We start from the raw sequence: 19853 nt of genomic DNA, 5'->3' as shown, positions 1-19853 counted from the left end.
TTTATACCAGCCTTCACTATAATATTCACTTAAGCTATCTTTCATATTTGAAAATTTTTAAAATAGAGTGGTTGGGAATAAATCCACCCAAGTGGGAGCCAACAGTAAGATCATTTTGTTATATTTACGTAAATTACAAATACACATTTTAAGTAAAATTGGGATATGTGTGATATGTATATGTGTAATTGTATAACCTCTTTTGACATATTTGCAGATATATATCACATTTTCTTTCTTTTCAAATAAATTTGGTAACATATACAAAAAGAAATACACACAAACCTTCTCACACAAATCATTATAATCACAGCATTATTGTATTAATCAAGGTAACTGGTTGCAGGAAAAAAAAATCCAGAATCATAACTGATTACTTGAGAAAAAGAATGATTCTCACTGATGTCATAATTCGGTGTCAGTCAAAGAGCCATCCAGGCCCCCATCCTCTAGGCAATGAGTCAGGAAACAACTCCTTCCATTATATGACTTTTTCATCAATGAGTTCTTTGTTTCCAGCCATGTTGTCAAATGGAATGCATAGAAACAAAATAGATCTTGTATGGACTGGCCTGGACATGGCCTGTATCACTACTGTCCACAGTCCATGGTCAACCCAAAGATACCTGGACCTTACTTAATTATAAGACTGGAAAGTACAGTCTTCATCTGTGTCCAGAAAAAAAGAGAAGGAATGGTGAGAATCTGGCCAGATCATACAAAAATTAATAACGAAACAAATAGACAAGCCATAAGAACATAAAGAATTTGAACAACAATAAGGACAAAATGGACCTAACAGATGTGTACAGAACATGAATTCAACAACAGCAGAGCACACATTCTTCTCAAGTGCACATGGGACATTTTCTAGGATAGAACCTATGTTTGGCCACAAAACAAGTCTTAACAAATTTAAGAAGATTGCAGTCATCTTCACTGACCGAAATGGTATGAGACTAGAAATCAATAACAGGAGGAAAACTTGAAAACTCACAATAATCTCCTGAACAACAGCTCCTAAACAACAGGAGAGAACAACTCTCCTAAAATTAAGCAATACTCTCCTGAACAACAAATGGATCGAAGAAGAAATTAAAGGGGAGATAAAAAAAAAATGTATCTTGAGAGAAATGAAATACAACATAATAAAATTTGTGGGATTCAACAAAAGCATTCCTAAAAGAGAAGTTCATAGTAGTAAATGTCTATATTAAGAAACAAGAAAGATATCAAATAAAAAGCCTAAGTCAATGCTTCAAGGAACTAGAAAAAGAAAAAAAATAATAAGCCCAAACTTAGCAGAAGGAAGGAAATAATAAGTGAAATAGAGAACAGGAAAACAATAAAAAAGGATCAACAAAACTAAACATTGGTTCATTGAAAAGATAAACAAAATTGACAGACTTTTAGCTAGAGTAACCAAGGAAAAAGTGAGAGGGCCCAAACCAACAAAATTTTAAATGGAAGAGGTAATATTACAAGTGATACCACAAAAATACAAGACGCCACTCTAAACAGCTGTATGCCAACAAACTGGACAAACAAGATGAAATGGAAAAATTCCGTGACACAAACAACCTACCCAGTCTGAATCAGGAAGAAGTAGAAAATATGAACAGATCAATTACTAGTAAGGAGACTGAATCCAGCAATCAATATACTCTGAACAAAAAAAAAGTCCAGAAGCATACGGCTTCTCTGCTCAATTTTACCAAACATTTAAAGAATAATTAAGACCAATCCTTTTCAAACTCTTCCAAAAAACCAAAGAGGAAGGAGCATTTCCAAAGTCATTTTATGAGGCCAGCACTACCCCGATACCAAAGGCAGAAAAGGACACTACAAGAAAAGAAAACTAGAGGAGTGATATCAGCCTCATGGCAGTGTGAGTTCTTCCCTTTGTCTCTCCCCTCTAAGGTGTAAGCAGTAGGACATCCACTGGCCAACAAAGGACTCCCCACAGAGCACATCAGAATGTCTCAGAGATCCATGCATCTGTATGTCTGAAGGTAGGTGGTCTGGACCTCCAGGAGGCAGGGGAACCAGGGGATCAGCTCCTCCCTCTCCAGTGGTGATGGTGATCCAAAATGCAGAGCACCCTGGCAGTGGCAGTAGTGCTCTGACCTGAGGTTCAACAATGGCAATAGCACCAAAGACCAGAAGTTGCAGGAGCAGCAACAGCATACGTGGCTTACCCCTTGCCCTCCCTTAGTAGTCGCAGGGGGAGCTCACCATCTGAGGCTTCAGGAAGCACAGCAGTGCTGATGGCCCAGCTCCCTCCCTCTTCCCCAGAGGTGGCAAACCAAAAGGTGGAAACCCTTAGCAGAGGTCGTGTTGTCTTGATCTGAGGTTTCAGAAAGCACACCAGCACTGGAGGCAGAGTCTGTAGGAGCAGCAGCAGCACTCATAGCTGAGGCCCCCCCCACTCTCACAGCAGTAGCAGGTAGCACTTGTGACATGAGGCTTCACAAACCACAGCAGAACCTGGGACTCAACCCCCAGCTGTGTCACCATTGACAGCAGCCCTACCAGCAGCAGGTGATGCATACAAGACCCTGGGTCCCTGGCAGTGGTTGCAACACCTATTAACATAGCCCCCAGAAGCGGTGCTGTCAGCACAACCAGACAACCCAAGAGAAGCAGCAGCCCAGGTGGTGCATGGGAAAGCAGCACCTGAGCCCATGGATAACCCAAATAAAGCCAGTGGGTGAATATAAGGCCCAGAAGATCTCAGAAGCAGTGAGGTGCTCACAGCCTGGTGATCCAGGAGGCAAAACCCGATACTGAAGCCACATTGTAAGCAACAAGGCATAAGCAGAACAAGGGGGCCACTGACAATGCCTACTGCATAAGCAGTGGAGGGTGGAAAGTGCAGAATCTCAAATACAACCAGAAGCATATCAGAATCAAAGTAACCAAAGCCTTACCCAAGTAAGAAAGATGTGTACTACCACAAACGCACTGGCAGAGGATCAACTCATCAAGCACTGTGAATAATTGCAGCAGCAACATGGTAGAACAGAAAGAAAAGGACAACTCTCCAGAAACCCAACTTGAAGTCAAAGAAGATTGCAATCTAACTGATGGAGAATTCAAAACAGCGGTCATGAAGAAATCCAACGAGTACAAGAAAACTCAAAAAGACAGTTCAAAGGTCTCATGAATAAAACTAATTAACAAAAGGAGTACTTCACCAAAGAGATTGAATCTCTAAGAAAAAAAATCTGGAGATGAAGAACACAATTAATGAAGTGAAAAATAAACTTAAAAGCATTGGAAATAGAGCAGACCATGTGGAAGGGAGAATTAGTGAGCTCAAAGATAGAAATCTAGAAATGATTCAGGCAGAAGAGGAGAGAGGACTAAGATTTTTTAAAAGTGAAGAAATTCTGTGACAAGTATCCAAATCAATTAGGAAAGGCAACATAGGGATAATAGTAATACACATTTTTCTCGGGGGCACATGGAATATTCTCCAGCATAGATCATATGCTAGGTGACAAAAAAACTCTTAGAAAATTTAAGAAGATTGAAATCATATCAAAGATCTGTTCTGAACAGAATGGTATGAAACTACAAATCAATAACAGAAGGAGACGTTTCACGTCACTTTAGCCTTAGCCTGCAGGAACCCCAGAGTCCCAAGTAGAGGTTAAAATCCACTGCATTCTTGGGGCTGGCCCCGTGGCTGAGTGGTTAAGTTCGCTCTCTCCGCTGCAGGCGGCCCAGTGTTTCGTTGGTTCGAATCCTGGGCGTGGACATGGCACTGCTCATCAAACCACGCTGAGGCGGCATCCCACATGCCACAACTAGAAGGACCCGCAACAAAAAAAGAATACACAACTATGTACCGGGGGGCTTTGGGGAGAAAACAGAAAAAAATAAAATCTTTAAAAAAAAAAATCCACTGCATTCTAGACACTATCAGACTTTCTACTATGCTAAATGCATCTGTTAGTACAAGGAATATTTATGATGTACTAAAATTTCCAGTATCGCAGCCTCTCTTATTTTGTTTCAATTGGTGTCAAAGGTCTACTGGTAACAGGTTAAACAGGAAGGATTTTGTACTCAGTAATCTCTTTACAAACAGGGAGGGTTGCTTCTGAGAAGATCTATTGTTGATTATCTGTTTATTCTTTAAGGTTTGAAGTGCAAAGTTTCACTTGCGAAAACATTCTCTAAATTTCAAAAGGTGCTTCTTTTTGCACACTTCTTTTCACAATAGGTTGTTCTCGTTCTCTAACTCATACCCATTTCTCAGGTTTGGGAGGAAGTTGATACTCAGATGGTGTTTGTTCCAGTTAGCCGTTGCTGGCACCTGTGTAGCCTTTGCTCCTACCTTCTTCATTTACTGCACACTACGCTTCTTGGCTGGCCTTTCTGTCATGACCATCCTGTTAAATAGTAATATGCTCAGTAAGTCAACATTTTTGATCTTGTACATTTGCCATGCCTTAATTTTGAGGCAGACATTCCACCTTTGTTTAAAGTCAAAATCTTGTTTGTGTTTTCTTTCAGTTTTAGAATGGACGTTACCCCAATTCCAAGCCTTGGGAACGACACTGGCGGTTTGTTCCTATAGTGCTGGGCAGATAATACTAGGAAGTCTGGCTTATGCCATTGGAGACTGGCGCACCCTCCAGCTGGTGTTTTCTGTGCCCGTATTTGTCATCGTTCTGTCTTCAGGGTATAAGCTCTCTCTCGGTTTTAGGGATCCTGGAATGAAAGATGCATGCAATCAGGACACATGAATTTTTTTGGTCCTTGGTCAATACTTGAGCTTGTGCTCTACTAATCTGTGTAATTCCAGAAGCTGAGCAATCAGGGTTGCCAGATAACATTGTGGACATTAAACTAAATTTGAATTTCAGATAAACAACAGGTGTTTTTGTATAATAACATCCCAAATGTTATATGGCATATAGTTACACTAAAAATTATTCACGATTTGTGTGAAATTTCTATTTATCTAAGAGTTCTGTATTTTTATGTGCTAAGTGGATAAAATACAGAATGTCTCATTGAATTCAAATTTTAGATAAACAACAAATAGTATTTTAGCATAAGTATGTCCAAAATATTGCATAAATATTGCATGGGACATAGTTATACTAAAGAGTGATTCACTGTTTATTTGAATACAAATTTAACTAGGCACAGGGAATTTTTAGTTTACAAAATTGGCACTTCTCCTGAATAAGAGGGGAGTCGACATGACTCCACTCCTGTGTTCCCAGCAGACGAAGTGTGCTGCGTGAAGGTGCCATCCTTCTGTTTTCATAGTTATGGTACAAGAGAAGGTAAATTTATTTTCTGGTATAAACGAACTGTGGTACTTATTAGATAGGATGGGAAAGGCATCTGCAGGAGAGGAAAAACTTCCTCCTACCCTCTTAGGTTCTGTGGATGGCTGAAGAATTAAACTGACATAAGACAGATTAATAGCAGAAACACATACAAAGTTATTTACTGTTTTTACATGTACACATGAGTCTTCAGAGGGAAAATGAAGACTCAAAAAGCCATGAGGCCCAAAGGCATACATACATTTTTACACACAAAAATAACCTTGGAGATGTTACAAGACAAAGTGGCTTGGCCATGGGGCATTATTTTGTGGGACAATTACTAGGAAATATATGGGGAAACTAAGAGAAAAGAAGAGTTATTTTACTAAGTTTCTCTATAAAAGTCCATTTCAGTGTCAACTCTCGGTCTCTGGTGATAAGAATGTTCTTCTCTTCCTGGCACTGGATGGGCATCTTTAATAAGGGAAATTTTATGACCTACTCATAGGTAGAAAGGGAGACTTCAGAGAGATCTTCCTGCATCTGCAATTTCTCAAGTGCCTTCAGCTCAAAATTATCAGTATGTCAAAGCAGCATATTTTGGGTGGTATATTCCAGACTCCTTCACATCTCTGGACCAATGTTATGTGAAAAGTGGGCAAGCGAGAATTAGCAGCACTTTTGTTCTTTTCTTTGATAAGGTGGCTGGCAGAGTCTGCTCGGTGGCTTATTATCACCAACAAACCTGAGGAGGCCTTAAATAAACTTAGAAAAGCAGCACACAGAAATGGAAGGAAGAATGTTGCAGACACCCTAACTCTGGAGGTGAGGAGGATGGGAGCTGGATATGGGATGTAGGGAAGATGTGACCTACATCTAGATTAGTCAGTATCCATAAGAGGAATGGAGAATAGGATCTCAGGGGTGGTTATGGGTTTTCTGACCTCACTGTCCTGGTTCTCAGTGAGTGTCAACATTGTTTGGGTGTACAGTAGGAAAAGACATGCTGTTGATGAAAGTACTGGACACATATTTTACTCACTGGGGGCAGAAAGCACTGAGTATTAACAATTATAAAGATTGTAGACTCACCAAAAGAAAAGAAGAAGGCTCAAATAAGTGAAATCAGAAAAGAAAGAGGAGAAATTGCAACAGATACAAGGAAATAAAAAGAATTATAAGATAAATCTATGAAAACCTTTACATCAAAAATTGGATAATCTAGAAGAAATGGATAAATTCTTAGAATTATACAACCTTCCAAAACTGAATCAGAAAGAATAGAGAATCTAAACAGATAGATCACTAGTAAGGAGATTGAAACAGTAATCGAAAACCTCTCCCCAGAAAAGTCCAGGACCAGGTGGCTTACCCAGTAAATTATACAAAATATTCAAAGAAGATTTAATACTTATCCCTCTCACTCTTCCAAAACATTGAAGAGGAGGAGATGCTTCCTAACTCAGTCTATGAGGCCAACATTACCCTGACACCAAAATCAGACAAAGACCAAACCAAAAAAGAAAAATTACGGGCCAATATCACTGATGAACATAGATGCAAAAATCACCAACAAAATACTAGCAAATTGAAAACAACAATACCTTAAAAGGATCATACCCTATGATCAAGCGGGATTTATTCCAGGGATGCAATGATCGTTCAACATCTACAAATCGAACATGATTTACCATATTAACAAAAGGAAGGATAAAAAAACACGTGATCATCTCAATAGATGCAGAGGAAGCATTCAACGAGATATAGCATCTATTTATGATAAAAACTCTGAATGAAATGAGAATAAAATGACAGTGTCTCAACATATCACATATTTTATATTATAGAAAACTGTAAAGAATCAACAAAAACAACCTTTAGAAATAACAAAAACACGTTGCAGGGCACAAAATCAACATATTAAAATCAGTTGTGTTTTTATACACTAGCAATAAATAGCAGAAAGAGAAATCAAGTATACAATTCCATTTACAATCACAAAATTCCATTTACAATCACAACAAAAAGAGTAATACACCTAGGAATAAATTTAACGAAGGAGGTGAGAGACCTGTATCCTGAAACATATAAAACATTGTTGAAAGAAATTGAAGAACACGTGAAGAAATGGAAAGGTATTCCATGCTCATAGATTGGAAGAATTAACACACTTAAAATATCCATTCTTCCTGAAGCAATCAACAGATTCAAAGTTCCAACAAGATTTTTCATGGAAATGGAACAAAAATTTGAAAATTTACATGGAACAAATTATCCCAAATAAATAGCCAAGGCAACCCTAAGAAGAAAGAACAAAGAGGGAGGTATCACACATCCTGATTTCAAAATGTACTACAAAGCTATAGTAATCAAAACAGCCTGGTCCTGGCAGATAAACACACACACAAAGATCCATGGAACAGAAATGAGAGGCCAGAAATAAACCCACACATCTATGGATAGCTCATTTTTGACAAAGGGGCCAAGAACGTACAATGGAGAAAGAAAGTCTATTCAATGAAAGGTGTTTGGAAAACTGGAAAGCCACATGCAAAAGAATGAAAGTAGACCATTATCTTACACGATACATAAAAATTAACTCAAAATGGATTAAAGACTTAATGTAAGGCCTGAAACCATAAAACTCATAAAAGAAAATATAGCTGGTATGCTCTTTGACATCAGTTTTAGCACTATCTCTTTGAATATCATATCTCCTCAGGCAAGAGAAATAAAAGAAAAAATGAACAGGTGTGACTACATCCATCTAAAAAGCTTCTGCACAGCAAAGAAAATCATCAACAAAAACAAAAGACAACCTAACAATTGGGAGAAGATATTCACAAATCATATATCTGTTAAGGGGTTAATATCCAAAATATATAAAGACTGATACAACTCGCCAACAGAAAAACAAACAAACCATTTAAAAATGGACAGAGGATCTGAACAGACATTTTTCCAAATAAGATATACCGATGGCCTTGAGGCACAGGAAAAGATGTACAATACCACTAGTTATTAGGGAAATGCAAATCAAAACCACATTGAGATATCACCTCACACCAGTCAGAATGGCTATTATTAAAAAGACAAAAAGAACAAGTGTTGGTCAGGATGTGGAGAAAAGGGAACTCTCATATACTGCTGGTAGGAATGCAAATTGGTGCAGCCACTATGGAAAACAGTATGGAGATTTCTCAAAAAACTAAGAATAGAACTACCATATGATCCAATTATTCCACTTCTGGGTATTTATCCAAAGAACATGAAAACACTAATTGGAAAAGATATATGCATCCCCATGTTCATTGCAGCATTGTTCATAATAGCCGAGACTTGGAAACAATCTAAGAGCCCATCAAGGGAAGAATGGTTGCGTATATAAATATATGCATATATAAATATATAAAGAGGTTGCATATATGAATATTATGTAGGACTACTCAGCCATAAAAAAAGAAATATTGCAATTTACAACAACATAGATAGACTTTGAGGGCATTATGCTAAGCAAAATAAGTCAGACAGAGAAAGTCAAATACCATATGATTTCACTGGAAGATAAAACAACAACAACAACAAACACATAGACACAGAGGACAGATTGGTGGTTACCAGAGGGAAAGGGGGAAGGGAGGAGGGCAAAAAGAGTAAAAGGGCACAAGGGTATGGTGATGGATGGCAATTAGACTTGGGTAGTGAATGTGGTGTAGTCTACATAGAAGTTGAAATATAGTGATATACACCTGAAATTTACATAATGTTATACACCAAAGTTACCTCAAAAATTAAGTAATTGAAAATAATTATTTAAAAGAAGCTTGTATATTGGTCTCACCCTGTGTAAGAGAAAGTGATAAAAACTAATCCATTCCCTTCCAGTTAATGTTCTGATGGCCGTAACACCAGTAGAAGGACTAGTGACCATGCAGAATAGAGCATAAAGAAGTTCTAGTTTTTCATTCACTTTCTTTCATGGTATATAAGTAAGTGCCTACCTGTGGCCATTTTTGTTCTGTCCCTGGAAATATAGCAGTGATCACAACAGTCCAAATCCACATTGTGTGGAATTTGTATTCTCCTTATTACAAGTTCCAAGAACATGGCTGAGTGGGAATGCCTCAGAGAAGTCTTCCTTTTTCTTCTTTTCCATTCCAGGTATGGAAGGCAAATATTGCTGTGCATGATTAGCTAAATCATTCTTCATGTCATGCACATATATAAACTATTTATTGAAAAATTATGTTGTGCCAGGCATGATGCCAGATCATGAATATCAGAATCAGTCCTAGTCCCAGCCTTCAAAGAGCTTTCACATTAATGTGAGAGAGAGAAATTCATAGACATTTTTAAGTTCAAAGGTTTACAGTCATAACAGAATGTAAAGAATGCTAACGAAGTTAAGGAAAAAAATTTATCCTTCTTTTATTGATAAAGGAGAGGATTAGAAGTTGGCCACTCAAAAAGAAGGAATAAAACACTTCTGGAAACATGTATAATGGCACATCTGATGACAGATATTATAGTCCCAGAAAAAGCAGAGGTCCTTTAGAAGATTTCAGATAATGCTCCCGAGATTTCAGATCCCACTGAAGATGGCTGGAAGGAATCAGGTTTCCCCAGAGGTGAAGCATTACACAGACAATGGCACTGAGTGTTCCTGATATGATGGGGAGAGCACTGGCTTGTGCCTTAAAAAAAAAAGAACGGAAGTGGACATTGAAATTTAGGTGGAGCTCTATGGCACTTCAATATTGTGTCAATATACGCCTAAATTATATAAAATTCTTTTGGACCAACTAACTTATCCGGAATTATCTTTGGTTCCAATTATCTTTGGTTCTATCTATCTTCTCCTAGTGTTTGACCTACCAGATTGGCCCAATCCAGAGAAGGAAAGCTTAAATATTTACAAGGGTCAGGCAGATACAAGAGCAAGTGACACTGAAAGCAGGGAAAAACCACAATGCATAATCAAGGTGAATGGCAACTGGCAATCACCTTACTGCCAGGTGGAAGAAAGAGAGCATGGCAAGAGTAGCAGTCAACATGTGGTTTACGGAAGAGATTTTCTTCATGAATGGGTAGCTAATATGCCTTCATTTGATTTTTTTTTAATTCTGTAAAGATAATGCAGAAATTTGTGGTCTTAGTTTTGTTTGAACCTCCATCTGATGGATTGGCAAACACACCTGCTTCAGACAATTCTAATGTAAAGCTGCTCCACTTTATATTAACACAAATATGTTGATTACTCCAGATCTCTGGGAAGGGTAGACTTTCATTTCTCTAAATTCCCTTCATCCTGACATTTTCTCTAATGAGCTACATGGCATTGTTTCATGTGCAAAGATAGGATGAGAATGGAGCTAATATTATTTGAATAATTAATAAGTCAGTAACTGACTGAGCCGTGCTAGATATAATTCCATATGCACATTTGTGACCTCATGTATGCCTCGGAAATCCTTGTGAGAGAGGTATTATTTCTTCTACTATTTCTTCTCATGATCTTGATTTTTTTTACATTTACTTCTTTTTCATTTGAGGTATAATTGATATATAACATTATATTAGTTTCAGGTATACAACATAATCAATATTTGTATATATTGTAAAACGATGACCACAATAAATCTAGTTAGCATCTGTCACCATAAATAGTTATACAATTTATTTTTCTTATGATGAGAACTTTTTATATCTACTCTCTTAGCAACTTTCAAATATGCAATTCAGTATTATGAACTATAGTCACCATGCTGTACACTGCATCCCCATGACTTATATATTTTATAACTGAAAGTTTATACCTTTGATCCCCTTCGCCCATTTTGCCTATCCCTCATTCTCCACATCTGGTGACCACCAATCTGTTCTCCGTGTCTATGAGCTTGGTTTTGTTTTGTTTTTTTAGATTCCAAATGTAAGTGAGATCATACAGTATTTGTCTGTCTCTGTCTGACTTATTTCACTCAGTATAATGTCCTCAAGTTCCATCCATGTTATCTTAAATGGCAAGATTTCTCTTTTAGGGCTGAATAATATTTCATTGCATATTTATATCTCACATTTTCTTTATCCATTCATCCATAGATGAGCACAGGTTGTTTCCATATCTTGGCTGTTGTAAATAACGCTGTGATGAACATGGGGATACGTATGCCTTTTGAAGTTCATGTTTCCCTTTTCTTCAGATAAATACCCTGAAGTGGAATTGCTGGACCACATAGTAGTTTTATTTTTAATTTTGGGGGGAACTTCCATACTGTTTTCCATAGTGGCTGCACTAATTTACCTTCCCCCCAACAGCGCACAGGGGTTCCCTTTTCTCTGCATCTTCATCAACACTCGTTATTTCTTGTCTTTTTGAGGATAGCCATTGTAACATATGTGAAGTAACATCTCATTGTGGTTTTGATCTGCATTTCCCCAGTGACTACTGATTTTGAGCACCTTTGCATATACCTGTTGTCCCTCTGTATGTTTTCTTTGGAAAAATTCCTATTCAGATCCTCTGTCCATTTTTAATCTGTTTGGTTTTTTGCTCTTGAGTTGCATGAGTTCTGTGTATATTTTAGAGATTAACCTCTTATCAGACATATGATTTGCAAATATTTTCTCCCATTTGGCAGCTTGCCACATCTTCTTATTCTTATTCAACTTTTTAATGAAAAAGAAATTGAGGCTTAGAGATGTCCTGTTTCCTTCCTCAAAGTATATGCCTAGCATGTGGCAGAGCCATTGTATAATGCCAGATTATAAAGTCTGGGTATAAATCATACAACATCAAGATCTCCCCTGAATTCATCTTCAGATGTAATTCTAGCCATCTCATGCATAGAGGCACAACATATGCCAAGATTTCTCTGAACGACACTGACCCAAGAACCAGAATAAAGGCTCTCAGAAAATTATTCTCCTTTCTGAAAAGAGCTGTTTTTCTACTGAGAGCAACTAGCTGAGAACACCTTTCATGCCCTTCCGGTATAAATGAAGCTTTGGACCATAATCCAAGCTACTCTTCATTTAGTCCCCTTCCTGATCTAAATCCCTAATGTACACACCTGTTTTGATGTCCTGCAGCCAAATTGAATGTCACATTAAAATATCCTTGCCTCTGCATAATTTCCCTTAGGCCCATTTAACTCCCTAAATCACCTTTCATACCACTTTTACACCTGTTGTTACATCTTCCATGGCTGTATTTTCCAAAGGACAAAAAGGGAAATTATCTATCTTGTCCTCTGTTAGGAATTCACAGTGTCTACCACTTTGTGACAACTAAACAGTTTGCTGTTGTTGTTGAAGGTTTTGAAATCCGCCATGCAGGAGGAGCTGGAAGCAGCACAGAACAAACCTCCTGTGTGTGACTTGTTCCGCACACCCAACCTGCGTAAAAGGATCTGTGTACTGTCCTTTATGAGGTAGGCTTCACACAGTGCATGAGGAACTTTAAATAGTGGAGACAGGATTCTATTTCTTATTTCAAAGTTATAGCATGTTATAGGGACAGACTTGAGATAAAACAAGAGGAAGCAATAAAGATAATTGCTATGTCTGGAGGTAGTGAAATTGTTATGAAAAGACCAACATAGAACCAATTGTACAGTTAGGAGTTTTGTTATCACGTCACTCTACCAGGCTTATCACTGGAGATGAGGTCGAGAACTTCAGTTATGGTACAGACTTTGACTTTAAGTTTCTTCACTTGTTTGTTTTCATTTTAATTGTTTTAATTTTATTATAAAAAGTAAAGTGCTCAAATATATGCAGCTCAATGAATGTTTCCATGTGTAAATATATAACCATCACCCAGATGAGGATACAGAAAAAATTCTAAGACCCTAGAAGATCCCCTCATGTATCCTCCACAAAAACACTCTCCACTCCCACAAAAAACTAAGCAGCATTATAAGCTCCATTATCACACTGTTATTTTATGATAATTTTTAAATCATTAAGAAATTTAATCAGTTTAACTCCTGGGAAGGAAATTGTGTTTAAAATGTACACAAGATTTGTTTTAATCATCTAACAGACTCAGGAATGATTTTCATGAAGGAAGTCTATACCACAGATCCCTGGAAAGAGGAGGCATGAAACAGCACACAGGGCCATTCAGGGAGGCAGCAGGGTCTGTTAGAAGGCAAAAGAGAGAAGAAATGAAAGAGCATGGCCCAGAGCCTTAATCAGTTTTTTTGTTGGAAGGAATGTAAGAGGCGGGTAGGTAACCTGAGTGAGCTTAGGATTGGATAGACTGAATAAGTTTAGTGGACTCTGGACTGTAGCGGTGATCTGCAGTAGTCCACTACAGGGCCCTCGGGTGATTTAGGGGAAGCGGAATATTGGCTTGTTGTGAGTTTGATAGAGGAGATAGTTGGGAGTGTTGGCTCTGGATTGGTGGCTTGTAAGGTTGGCTCACAGGGGAGTCATTTGCTACCTCTAGGAATTAGCTGGCCCTGGGAAAGGCAGTCTGTCCAGGATCAAGGCCCTAAATGCCAGAGTATCAAAAATACAGAAAATAAGAAAATATAATCAACACAAAAATATTCTACAAATCAGACCACGCATTTATTCTTTACATCCATCCCTGGTTTCCTGGCTCAGTATCATCATTGGTAGGACAGAGAATCTAAACCTTCTGATTTCTTTCCTCTTGTTCACCATAGATTTACAACCTTAATTCCCTATTTTGGCCTGAATCTCCATGTCCAGCACTTGGGGAAAAATGTTTTCCTGTCCCAGGGTCTTTTTGGTGTAGTCACACTTCCAAGCAATTATGTTGCACTTTTGGCACTGAATCACCTGGGCCGTCGAGTCAGCCAGATGCTTTTCCTGTTCCTGCTGGGAATCTCCATTCTGACCACCACGTTTGTGCCTGAAGGTGAGAAATGAGCACATGTTGAAGAAAGATGTGTTCCTCCCATTCCTCATGAATTGTACTGGTCACACCTATTCGAAGCCAGAAGGAAATGCAGATTCAGTTCTAAAGTTCTCTGAAATCAGTCTGAAAGTGTAGTATATATTCTGCACTTAAGTTGCTGGGGAAAGAGCTCAAGGTCACTTAAGGTTGGCTCTGATATATGATGTATTCATTATATCCAAGAAGTATCTGGAAACTGGTGTCGTCTATTACTGGTAGTTTCTCTATGACAGAATTGCTCACTTACGTTAGGCAAGTCATTCTTTATATAGCAAGCACTGAGGGTCTGGATCTTGACATTGTATGCCGTGTGAGAACACAATACAGTCACTTTGTCTGGGCCCTTGCTTATTATTACAGCTTCAGTGACAATTTATTCTCTAATCTCTGTGTATCCACTCACGTGTCTCATATCAAGTCTCCATAACAGAAACCCTAGTTTGGGAGAATCATCTTGACTTCAAGAAAACAAAAATTCCTTGTCTTCAGGCAAAGAAGTGACAGCGGGAACTAGGTACTATGCAGCTAAGAGCCTGTATCAGAATCTATTTTACTCAATTTAATGATCATATGTCATGAATAGGGTAACCCAGGTGATCATCTTGCTTCTCCTAACTCCCAACATAGTTATGTATGTTACAAGATACCAGATTGGAGCCTCCACTCTTCATCTTGAACATCAGCAATGATGCAAGTTTACTGCCTTACAACAGAGCCCACTCCAGTGTTGTGACTCTTGTAATGAAATTTTTAGTGAAGAGGAGGGAAAGCAGGCAATAGAAAACTGACTCTCTGAAACTTCCCTTCAGAGGTTTCCAAAGTCAGGCATTTTTTTTTTTAAAGATTTTATTTTTTCCTTTTTCTCCCCAAAGCCCCCCAGTACATAGCTGTATATTCTTCGTTGCGGGTCCTTCTAGTTGTGGCATGTGGGACGCTGCCTCAGCGTGGTTTGATGAGCAGTGCCATGTCCACGCCCAGGATTCAAACCAACGAAACACTGGGCCGCTTGCAGCGGAGCGCGCGAACTTAACCACTCGGCCACGGGGCCAGCCCCCAGGCATTTTTTTACTAATATAGGTCCTTATACTTAATTATTGAAAAATTATTCTCGCCTAGCCTATTGATCAAGCTTGATCCAGCTTATCAATTAACATAGGAGTTCTATTCTTTTATTTTTCTCTTCTGCTTGACTAGCCCTGTGTCAATATTGTGTAAGCTCCTAGGTTTTAAACTCAAAGATGTGGATGAGTCTTACACCCTCAGTAATTGCCCACATGACAGTCTTATATTCTATGTTAAGGGCAAAGGAGATACAGAACAGAATTAATGGAAGACAGCACCTGTGGGACTCAACTCCCCCTCTCCTTTTCTGGAAAAACTCAGCTATGCAGGGAGAGTTGATGAAATAACTCAATCCTTTTATTCACGATAAGCCATAATATGTACATGTCACATTTCTGACCTGATTAGACATTGCACATTTTCTGCCTCTGTGCAGTTACTCTACAGTACATGTTATCCTTGCAAACACCTCCAATAGGATCTTCTTCAGCTGTAATTGGAGGGATGTTGATTCCTTCAGCTCCCACTTCCTGAGCCTCACTGGTCTTCCTCTCTCCAGAAATGCAGACCCTGCGTGTGGCTTTGGCAACTTTGGGAGTAGGAGTTTGTTCTGCCGCTATCACCAGTTCTGCTACCCATGGAAATGAACTGATCCCCACTGTAGTCAGGTATAAAGCTCACGGGTGATGTGTCAGGATCAAAACAGGCCTTTCCCAGATAATGGACATGTATTGGGGGAAGAAAACTAAGACTGGTTAGTTATCAAAAGTAAATTACAATAATAACAAAAGTTATAGCCAAATTTTATCAAAAGCTGACTTTTTGCCCTGCACTTTTATGTTTCTTCTCAAGTAATCTTCTGAACTACAAGAAGGGTAAATGTTATAGGTAACAGTGTTTTTTCAATGATCCAATTTTGTCTTAATGCACATGTGAACTTGAAAATAATTGCTAGTAAATGAGGAAATGTCCAAAACGAGTTGTTATCAATTTCCATGTCTAAACACAATGATGTGCTGTCTCCCATAACCAAAGCAAACTAAAAAATCATAAATTATATGTGTGGATTTTCACCAGATTTTTTTGTATTTTTGTTTGCACCCCAAGAGCACTAGTTTTAGGAGTCATTGGAATTGCTGCTAACATTGGGTCAGCTGTGGCTCCCCTCCTGATGATCCTAACGGTGTATTCCTCCCACCTGCCCTGGATCATCTATGGAGTCTGTCCCATCCTCAGTGCACTTGTTGTCCGACTCCTTCCTGAAACCAGGAATCAGCCCCTGCCTGACTCCATCCAGGATGTGGAGAATGAGTGAGTAGACCTCTGAGCTGTCCTTGAGGGTTGCTGTGCACTATAGGTCTGTAATGAGGAGGGCAGAACACCATTCAGGGTCATTATCTCCAGGGAAATGTTGAGACCCAGACTATTGCCATGTGGTCCGTGCTTTGGTTTGGCTACAACCTCATCCCACCCCCACAGTGACCTCAGATTCCTCCAAGCCTCCCCAGATCACACAGATCCACTCTGCCCAGCCTGCACCAGTAGGTTCAGTGGTAAAGAGGCCAAAATTTAGTATCCTAGTGTGGCTGTCACAGCCCTGAAGATATTTCACAAATATGCACAGAATCAAACATCAGATTCTCATCCCTCTGTCCCTGGAAGCCTTTAGCCCAGGGAGCGAAGGCAAGCTCTCTGAAACTTTTGGTTCCTGTAGGCCTGTATAATCTGATTCTGACTCTCTGTAGAAATAGAACCAATAGGATGTGTATATATACAGTGAGACAGATTTATTTTAAGAAATTTGCTCACGGTATTGTAGGGGCTGGAAAGTCTGAAATCTGCAAGCAGGCAGCAGCCTGGAGACCAAGGGAAGAGCTGAAGAAAGAAAAGAGTTCTCCAGTCTAAAAGCAATCTGGAGGCAGAATTCCTTCTTCCTCTGTGGGACCTGTCATTTTCCCTTAAGGCCTTCAAATGATTGGCTGAGGCCCCCCTCACATTATGGAGAGTAACGTGCTTTACTGACAGTCTGCTGATTAAAATACTAATAACGTCTAAAAAATACCTTCACAGAAACATCTAGACTAGTGTTTGACCAAATATCTGGGCACTATGGCCTAGCCAAGTTGACATATAAGATTATCCACCACAAGACCTGAGGAGTGGCCTGTTCACTGAAGAATCTTAGGGAGCTCAGGGAAAGGACAAGAGTCCCCTCTCCCACAGAAGACAGCGTATCTCAGGGAAAGGAGTCCTGTTGTGCTGCCTATGATATTCAGACCATCTGGGTTTCACTGGGAAGGAAAGTGTTGAGAATACAGAATTTAAAGTGATAAATACCGGGAAAGGATTCTAAAACTTTTCTGTACTTCCTTTGCCTTTTCTAAAACGCTTCTTTCCAATGCCATGGTGTCCAAGGGTAAGAGTAGAAACTATCAAAGCTGCCTTCCCAGATCCTGCCTGACACCTGGGTCTTTTTCTTCACAAGATTTACACAAAACCTTGTGGCAGCGTTCATAGTTTATAGTAAAGCTGGTTGGTGAAGGATAAGCTTGCTCTAAAGATTGCAAGACATGTATGATTTTCCATGTCTTTTCATTTTTTGTGTTCATTTCTTTATTGGTTTCATTGTATTTTTACCAGGAGAAAAGGCTGGAGAAAAGCAAAGCAGGAAGTTATTTCCATGAAAGTGACAACATTTTAAGGAATTCCAGGAGCTGATGCTGATTCAAGAGCAAAATATATGGGAGAAATGAGATAATTTCTCATAGGGGAAAATTTGTAAAATAAATAAATAAAAATATATAATGAAGAAATGGACTTTTTCCAATTGCAGTATTAAACTTCTAAGTATAAAATACCTATAATTAATCATAATAAGAAATGTGAAGGAAACCATAATATTTTCAAAGAACTTAGGACTTTTGTATAATTGTGGATAACCAGCCTGTTTCTGGATAGGAAGATTGAATAGTACTAAAAATAACAATACTTCCTGTAATTAATTGGTAGAATAATTGATGTAATTATAATGAAAATCTACTTACTTTTAGAAGAATTTAAAAAAATAGTTACAAGTTTATCTAGAAATTACAGGTAAACAAAGTGATTCCTAAAAAGAGGATCACAGAGTGAGGGGAGGCTGACTATCATACGGGGTAGCATATACTGGACTTTATTATAGATGCAGTAGTCAAAATAGCAGTAGCAGATGCATTTACATAACAAAGGAAATCCAGAAACAGACCATAGTAAATATAACACTGAATATATAATTTTGGAACTGTAAGTCACAGGGCAAAAGAAAAGATTATGCAGCAAATAGCATACATAACTATTTAAAAATAAATGACTAATAATGTGACATCATACCCCACACTGAAAAATATTCTGTTTTAATAAAAAGTAAAATGGAACAAAAAAACTAAAATTTTCACTAGAAAATTTAAATACAAAATAGTGGGATAAAAAAGGTTTTGAAAAGTAAAACAAATGTCAGAAATTTAAAGACAGGTGGATTTGAATAATACCCATTTAAAGCCTCTGCTGGGCTAAATCCTAACAACTTGCCAAAGAAAACTAGGAAAATATTTACCAAAATGATAAAAGCACTTAACTTTTGCTGGTGAATTTTTAAGTGATTGCTTCTTTCTTCTTTGTAAGTTTCTGTATTCAAAGCTCAAACAAAGAATATGTGAAATTCCAAAATATTATGTCAATAGATGTCAAAAATGAAAGAGCAAATGACAAAATAAGCAGTTTTCAAAATATACTTTTAAATATGTAGAATTCTATCTACCCAAAAGATAAATAATTCAATAGAAAATGAATAAAAGGCAGAATATATCATTTTCAAGAGAAAAAAGCCACATAGGCCATAGATTTATGAAAAACTGTAGAAACTCACCGGAAATTAAAGACAGACACTCAAAGGAAGACCAATTTAATGAAAGTGTGCTCAATTCAATGTCGGTGAGAGTGCGGTTTAAACAGAAACTCATTGATTGATGGTGGAATTATAAAATAATTCATGCTGGAGAGCTGCTAAAAACGCAGTTTGGCATCACTATGAAGAGCTCTGAAATAAACACTCATGCATTCAGTGTCCATTTATTGAGCATGTAGTAACTACCAAGCAGTGTGGTAAGCACTGTGCACATTAATATAAAATGAAAAAAAGAGACATAAGACAGATTAACAGGTATATACCTTAGCACACAAGTGCAGGTGTGGTCTCACATTTTTATTTTCTGCAAGTCAACATAATTTTAATTTAAGTTCCCATTTCCTCCAGGTTGGCAGGAAATCACAGATCAGTTATCTTCAGGGATTCTTTGCACAATCCTTCCTCACCAGAACTATCTAGATCCCATGGGCATATGCAATACCACAATGACGAGGTGAGAACAAGCAAGGGCAGCTACTGGTTATCAGTACTCCGTTCAAAGAGATTACCAGGTTAATACTGGCCTTTACACGCATGCTACAACTCCCCATTCATGACATGAGGTATTGGAATCTGGGTTTTCCAGACTATCTGTTCAGCTCCCTATGCAGCCACTCTATTTGGG

The 19853-nt window shown here is 38.3% G+C and overlaps 1 protein-coding gene across 2 annotated transcripts in view; it reads left to right on the top strand.

Annotated features, from left to right (window-relative positions):
• Positions 1-18096, top strand: part of LOC124229524 (solute carrier family 22 member 9-like) — a 36940-nt gene extending 18844 nt beyond the window's left edge. The window contains exons 3-10 of one of the 2 annotated variants that reach the window (XM_046644765.1): positions 4268-4422; positions 4525-4693; positions 5996-6119; positions 12609-12724; positions 13970-14184; positions 15845-15953; positions 16393-16596; positions 17926-18096. In XM_046644765.1, the coding sequence (XP_046500721.1) occupies positions 4268-4422; positions 4525-4693; positions 5996-6119; positions 12609-12724; positions 13970-14184; positions 15845-15953; positions 16393-16596; positions 17926-17986 (1153 nt within the window). In that variant the 3' untranslated portion in view covers positions 17987-18096. The remainder of the gene's footprint in view (positions 1-4267; positions 4423-4524; positions 4694-5995; positions 6120-12608; positions 12725-13969; positions 14185-15844; positions 15954-16392; positions 16597-17925) is intronic. The other variant, XM_046644766.1, reaches the window with a different exon arrangement.
• The last annotated feature ends 1757 nt before the right edge of the window (positions 18097-19853 follow it).

This window comes from Equus quagga, chromosome 17, assembly GCF_021613505.1.
Source record: "Equus quagga isolate Etosha38 chromosome 17, UCLA_HA_Equagga_1.0, whole genome shotgun sequence".
Classification (NCBI taxonomy): Eukaryota; Metazoa; Chordata; class Mammalia; order Perissodactyla; family Equidae; genus Equus; species Equus quagga.
Note: the sequence above shows the minus strand (reverse complement) of the source record. Positions and strands in the feature narration are given on the sequence as shown.